Genomic DNA, 7,044 nt, shown 5'->3' on the forward strand with positions numbered 1-7,044 from the left:
TTTTTTTTTTTTTTTTTTTTGAGCACATTGGAAGTGGAAGCAGTGATTAGAGGTCCACAAACAGTATAGCAAAGTTGGCTGAATATTGGAGTTGTTTCTGTTTTGGAGAAATATTTGCTGTTCAAGAGTGAATATCTTAGCATGCACCTTCTGGGTGTGTAGTTTCCACCAAGTAAATGAGTGAAGTCCTGACTACGTACCTACTAAACACATCCTTTCCTGTCATACAATCTCTTCCAGGAAAATCAAGCCTGTAAAATTGAGGAACACAAAAGTTAAGGTAGTCTTGGTTGATCACAGTTTCATCGTAGGCAGTCTAAGGTGAGGTAGTATTGTGGTTTTGTTTGGCACTTCTAGCTAGCACTTTGGCTGGAGACAAATGGTTTTCATTTTGAAATTTCTGGACCAAACTTGTGAAATTAAGCTGTTCATTTTCTGACCTTTCAGTGACCTCACCACAACATGGGTTTCATATAATAATGTAAATTATTTTCTACATCACTCATGCATCAGGTGCTGCAGAACAATCCTTTTCTACACCATTACTCTCATTTGCTAATCAGAAGCTGGTTGGCTGATAGCTATCTGGGCAGAAAGATTTTGAGTGGAAGAGCTAGACTAGGAGCATTTTGGGAAGAGGAAGGGCAGACAAAGAGAGTTACCAGAGATAAGCAAATTGAGAATGTTGACCTAAGAAAAGGTACCAAGTCACATGTCTAAACAGAGATAAGAGTTATTCATTAATGAAAGAGTAAGAGTTAGTAACAAGCCTGAGCTATTGTCTGAGCATTGATGAATAATATTAATCCTCTGGTTTGGCTATTTGGTATTAATCAGTTAGGATAGGATAACATCTGTTTAAAATCAGATCATCAACTGGCTTCATTATAACTTCAATTTTGGAGTAGCAAGATGCCTTAGCAGGTAATGATTTATGGCAAAACCTGAAAAACTGAGTTCAAATTTCTACAGCCCACATTAGGCCAAATGCAGTAACACACACCTGCAATCCAAGGCCTCCTACAGATATGGGAGGCAGAGACAGGAGTATCATCCAACACAGTAGCAAAGAATAAAATGAACTGCCTCAAGGAAGGTAGAAGGCGAGACTGGCGCCTATATTGCATACATATATGTGGGGTGTCATTCCTCAGACACCGTCCACCTTGTGACAGTTTCTCAGTCACTAAAAATAATTATTGGTACAGGCCAGTTGGCCAGTGAGCCCTAGGATCTCTCTGTCTCAGTTTCATCAACACCAAGATTAACAAAAATGTGCCACTTTGCTTTGCTTAAACATTTTATGTGCGTTCTGTGGGAATTGAACTCTTGAACTCAGGTCCTTCTGCCTACCTGGTAAGTACTTCATCCACTAAGATATTTCTATAGGCTCACTTTAGTTTTTGTTGAATAGCTCCAAAGGTAAGAAATAACACATTTTTTCTTAGTTGAAACATTACTATTATAAATTATAACATCTAATTATTGGCTTCAATTCTGCTCAGTGAAGGAGCAGAGAATAAAACCACCGATATTACAGTGTCTGGGTTTACCTATTGAGGACAGACATAACAATCTGCTTATATTCTTCTTCTAGTAAAATATTTCATTTTTTAAAACTATAGCCTACACAGCAATGTTCAGAGGTATCCCTGGAATGTTCTCTGGTGACACAAATAATGCCATCATCAGAGCTCAACTCAGTGTTCCAAATACATGAGAGTCATACACAATGCAGGTGAACTAACATCTGTCACCGAGTTGGACCTGTCACCCAGACATTGTCCCTTCCTCACTTGCTAATTCAGTACTTTATTGATTGATATGTTGGTGTTGTAAGGTGAATGGAAGCAACTTCCTATACTGCTGACAACTAGATAAAGGGCACCAATGAGAGTGTAGCTTCAGCATGGTGTCATATGGGACCTAGGAACTGGTTATGACCCAGACATTAACTTTCTCTGGTACGCTATTGAAAATTTCCAACTGTCATGCATATTGCATGGCTGTAACTTTTAAAATTAATATCATCTGTACTATTGACATTATTAAGATATTGATAGACTAATGTCAGCCAAAATAGTTGAAGTACTTTAGAGAAGAAAGACACTGTGAAGATATTCATTTATTTTATATGTATGTCTCTGAAACTAACTTTAAATATGCTTGCCTTGTTCTACAGGAAATTCGTGAAGCTTTTGAGAAGGAGGCTAAGGAGAACAACAAGCCCAGGTTGATGATAACTGCGGCTGTAGCTGCTGGCGTTTCCAACATTGAGGCTGGCTATGAGATCCGTGAACTTTCCCAGTGAGTGATGTACTTATTCCAAACGTCTGTGGGAACTGTTAAAGCACTGCGGTGGTCAGTCTAGAGATGTCTTGCACTCAAAAGACATTGCTTGTGTACTTGCTTTGGAAAAGGTGTTATTGTCTGCATAGATATAAGAAACAGTTATCAGAAATGATTTTAAATCTTATTATCTGTCAGGTACCTAGATCAAATCCATGTCATGACATATGACCTCAATGGCTCCTGGGATGGCTTCACAGGAGAGAATAGTTCCCTCTACAAATACTCTACTGACACCGGCAGCAATGCTTACTTCAATGTGGTAAGACCCTACAGGAATACAGACTGGGGGTAAAGTAAACCATATGGAAATAAGGCCCCCAATTTACATAAGTTCAGCAACTATCCAATTTAGATAAAGATCCTCTTAATTTACAGGCCATATCTCATGAACTATAACTTCATCAAAAGTTTTTGAAAAGAAAATATCAAGGAATAAATTGATTGGTTATGAACATCATATAATATGCCTGCTAAAACAGGGAGCTAATATAATTAAATGCTGACTACTGACTGTTTGGGTCCTTTACCTAACCTACATTACAGGAGTATGCCATGAATTCCTGGAAGAACAATGGAGTCCCAGCTGAGAAGCTCATTGTTGGATTCCCAGAATATGGACACAATTTCCTCCTGAGCAACCCCTCCAATAATGGAATTGGTGCCCCTACCTCTGGTGCTGGCCCTGCTGGACCCTATACCAGGGAGGCTGGGTTCTGGGCCTACTATGAGGTCAGTAGATTGGCTGTCTAGTGCTCTGTGAATTTCACACCCAACATTTTACACGGCCTTCAATTTAGTATCTCCTGGATCTGAAAGTTCATTTTGCCTATTACCTACCTGTAGTTAGCAGTTCACTCCTGGTTCTGTATGTTTGGAAAACATACTTCTATATTTAATCCAAATAATGTTCCTATAAGCAAAAGATTGTGCTACTAAGGACAGTTACATTAGCCTATAAAGAAACAAAATGAACATATTTATCATTCTACTGTGGATTCCAAAATTCTAGCACTAAAGCATGGATAAGAAGAATTTGATAAATAACTCACTCTGGGAATGTAGCTCAGTGGTACAGCATTTACCTAGAATGCTAACAGCCCTGGATTTAATCCCTAGTTGCATAGGACAAAATGAAGTAGGATCATGTTGTACAATACTTTTCGTTAAAAAATTTTCCCAGGCTTGGTTGCTCATTCTTTTAATTTGAACATTCAGGAAGCTGAAGCAGGATAATTCTAAGGCCAAAACAAAGCATAGACAAAGTCTACCTTAAAAATGGAAGATTAGCGAGACCGGTTTTAGCGGACAATGAGGACTACTGAGACCTCAAGAACAATGGCAATGGGTTTTTGATCCTACTGCACCTATTGGTTTTGTGGGAGCCTAGGCAGTTTGGATGCTCACCTTACTAGACCTGGATGGAGGTGGGTGGTCCTTGGACTTCCCATAGGGCAGGGAACCCTGATTGCTCTTTGGGCTGATGAGGGAGGGGGACTTGATTGGGGGAGGGGGAGTGAAAGGGGAGGCGGCGGTGGGGAAGAGACAGAAATCTTTAATAAATAAATAAATAAATAAATAAATAAATAAATGGAAGATTAGGGGTGTGATGTAGCTCAGTGATAGTCTGTACTGAGCAAGTCCATGTCCTGGGTCCATCGCCACCACTGCTATGATGAGAACAACTTATTTTTTTAACCACAAACAAAACTGAATCATAAAATTGAGGTAACCCCAACTGAAAGTAAGAAAGGAAAGAAATCAATGTTTCTCTCTTTCATGGAATTAATATGTGAAGGGTTTAAATCTCTTGCTGTTTAAAGATTTGCAGCTTCCTGAGAAATGGAGCCACTGAAGTCTGGGATGCCTCTCGGGAAGTTCCCTATGCATATAAAGGCAATGAGTGGGTTGGCTATGACAATGTCAGGAGCTTCGATGTCAAGGTAAGGTCAGCTCCTTGGATTTGCTGACATCACAGCACCAAGGCTCAGGAAATCAAATTAACCTTACACCTTCTATCTTTAAACAGACTCAGTGGCTTAAGCAGAACAATTTTGGAGGTGCCATGATCTGGGCTATTGATCTTGATGACTTCACTGGCCTTTTCTGTGGCCAGGGCAAATTCCCTCTGACTTCTACTCTTAACAAAGCCCTGGGTGTGTCCACAAGTAAGTGATGACCTGAGTATGCAGATGGTGTGTTTCTAATGTCCCTTTATCAATATAAAGGCAGGCTTGGCATGCTCACCCCCACTCCATGGGGCATACTCTTCCCATTCCATTCCCTTGTTCTTGCCCAGGTGACCCTTTCTAAGTCTCAACTTCTAAGGGAATTTTGGGAAACCAGACCTAACATTGGAGTGTGTGGGAAAAATTTCCTAGGACTTCAAAGTTTGTAAGAGTCTGCAGAAATTGTGCTTATCTTTAGCATCCAAATCTCTGTGTGTCCATTAATGAGTGTGTGTGGACCTCATTCAATGTCCTGCTTAGCCTCCTGGAAGAATTAACAGGAAGCCAGGCCAGTGCTCTTATTTAGTCACCCTTCAGGGAATGTCTCCATTTCCCTAACTGTTTCTACAATTTTTTTCTCAGAGGTATTTATATTCAAATCTTCAAACCTTTTTCATGTGTTAATTACTGAATGCCTTGGATGACAAAGGAGACATATATAGAAATTAGGACTTGATCCACACTTTTTCTTATTTCCTGATACGTAATTGTCTTTGAGTTTTTTTTTTTCAGTTGTGAAATTGCAGCTAATTGCATCTTCTCCTGGGAATGATGTACCTAGTTTTCTTTACTTTCACTTGAAGTTCATGACCACAGCAGGACCACCCCTCTACTCTCTCTATTTGTATATTTTAGGCTGCACAACCCCTGATGTGCCTCCGGAGCCAGTGACTTCTCCTCCAGGAAGCAGAAGTAGGAGGCATAATGGGTGTGGGTGCTCTGGAGGCTGTGGATTCTGTGCTGGCAAACCTGATGGCCTGTATCCTGTGGCCTATGACAGACATGCCTTCTGGCACTGCTCCAATGGAATCTCATACCTGAAGTACTGTCCAGACTGCCTTGTCTTTGATCCCAGCTGTAATTGCTGTAACTGGCCATGAACCTGACTCTGTCCTGCTTTTCTAAACTTCTGTACTTTCCACTATGCCTTGACAAAGACATTTTGCTTCCATCTAAAGCTATGTAATAAAATCAGCTGCCAAAACATGGGTTTCCTTAATTTTTATGATTTAGTGGGAAACTGGTCTCCATTTAAATACCAGCTGTGTGTGTGGGAAAGGAGAGGAGAAGAGAGGAGGGGGAGAGAGAGAGAGAGAGAGAGAGAGAGAGAGAGAGAGAGAGAGAGAGAGAGAGAGAGAGAGAGAGAGGAGAGATAATATATGATCCAGCAAAGCCACTTTTAGGTATATATCCAAAAGAATTGAACTGATAGACTCTGGAAGACATCTGAAGCTTGGTGATGGGCCAGTAGCCCTGAGACCATTTCTCCAACTGTAGAGGTTACACAGTGCTGCTTGCATTGCTGAGGAATGATTCAAGACTTTCTCCCATTCCTCTTGGGGATATGTTGCTGTTCTAGCATCCCTGGAGTTGGAAGCAGTGGCTAAATACATTGCCATAAAGTACTTTTTGGACGCCTGCACAGCAAAGAGACTTGTAGGTGTCTTTATCAAGAGTATCCAACTCACCCCTAGTGATTTCGTGTCTTTAAAGCTTTACCAGAGAAGCTTTGTTCAGAGGTAGATGGCAATTAACACAGACTGGTCAATATGTAGAAAATAAGAAACTGTGGAATGCTTATCCCTAAATGAGATATCTACATCACACCCATCCTCCTGAGAGTCACGGATAATCATAGAAAAGGTTCTCAAAAAATTGTAAGAGTCATAGTTAGTGGATTAAACATAAGGAACAATGATTTTTGGATACCACAAGGCATATGTACATATGATGTCACAAAAGTTGTGACATTATGCACAAGAACAGCAATCCAGTAAGCACCCTCCATAACTTCTACATCAGTTCTTGCCTCCAGGTTCCTGCCCTGTTTGAAATTTTGTCTGACTTCCTTTCAGTGATGGACTGTGATATGGAAATATAAGCTAAAGAAACCCCTTCCTCCCAAGTTTACTTAGGTTACAGTGTTTCATTGCAGCAACAGAAACTCTAAGTTGATCTAGGACCAGGATAGTGGGGTATTGTTGCGACAAACCTGATTATGTCATTTTGGGAAGGATTGTGGAAGGACTTTGGATCTTCAGGCTACAAAAGCCATTGAGTGTTAAGAGCTCAGTGAAACATTTTGTGGGAGCTTGGGAGATAAGAATGTTGAGAGCAGAGCAATGATAGAGGTATGGGTTGTAAAGTTTCAGAGAGATATTTAAAGAGTATCAGGGCTATTTGTTATTTTGAATTAAGATTCTGTGGTTCTCTGGAAACAACCTAGATGCCCTTCAATGGAAGAATGGATGAAGAAAGTGTGGAATATATACACATTAGAGTATTATGCTGCAGTAAAAAACAATGACTTCTCGAATTTTGCATGCAAATGGATGGAAATAGAAAACACTATCCTGAGCGAGGTAACCCAGACCCAAAAAGATGAACATGGGATGTATTCACTCATAATTGGCTTCTAGCCATAAATAAAGGTCACGGAGTGTATACCTGGTGAACCTAACGAAGC

The 7,044-nt window shown here is 40.3% G+C and overlaps 1 protein-coding gene across 1 annotated transcript in view; it reads left to right on the plus strand.

The window, feature by feature from the left end:
• The window catches only part of LOC126493832 (acidic mammalian chitinase-like), a 16,041-nt gene extending 10,578 nt beyond the window's left edge, over positions 1 to 5,463 (plus strand). The window contains exons 5-10 of the mRNA XM_050130962.1: positions 2,098 to 2,307; positions 2,488 to 2,611; positions 2,896 to 3,081; positions 4,173 to 4,292; positions 4,379 to 4,517; positions 5,214 to 5,463. Coding sequence (XP_049986919.1) covers positions 2,098 to 2,307; positions 2,488 to 2,611; positions 2,896 to 3,081; positions 4,173 to 4,292; positions 4,379 to 4,517; positions 5,214 to 5,458 — 1,024 coding nt within the window. The 3' untranslated portion in view covers positions 5,459 to 5,463. The remainder of the gene's footprint in view (positions 1 to 2,097; positions 2,308 to 2,487; positions 2,612 to 2,895; positions 3,082 to 4,172; positions 4,293 to 4,378; positions 4,518 to 5,213) is intronic.
• The last annotated feature ends 1,581 nt before the right edge of the window (positions 5,464 to 7,044 follow it).

The sequence above is a fragment of the Alexandromys fortis genome, unplaced genomic scaffold (assembly GCF_014885135.2).
Source record: "Alexandromys fortis isolate MF-2015 unplaced genomic scaffold, M_Fortis_MF-2015_v1.1 scaffold_356, whole genome shotgun sequence".
NCBI classification, from domain to species: domain Eukaryota; kingdom Metazoa; phylum Chordata; class Mammalia; order Rodentia; family Cricetidae; genus Alexandromys; species Alexandromys fortis.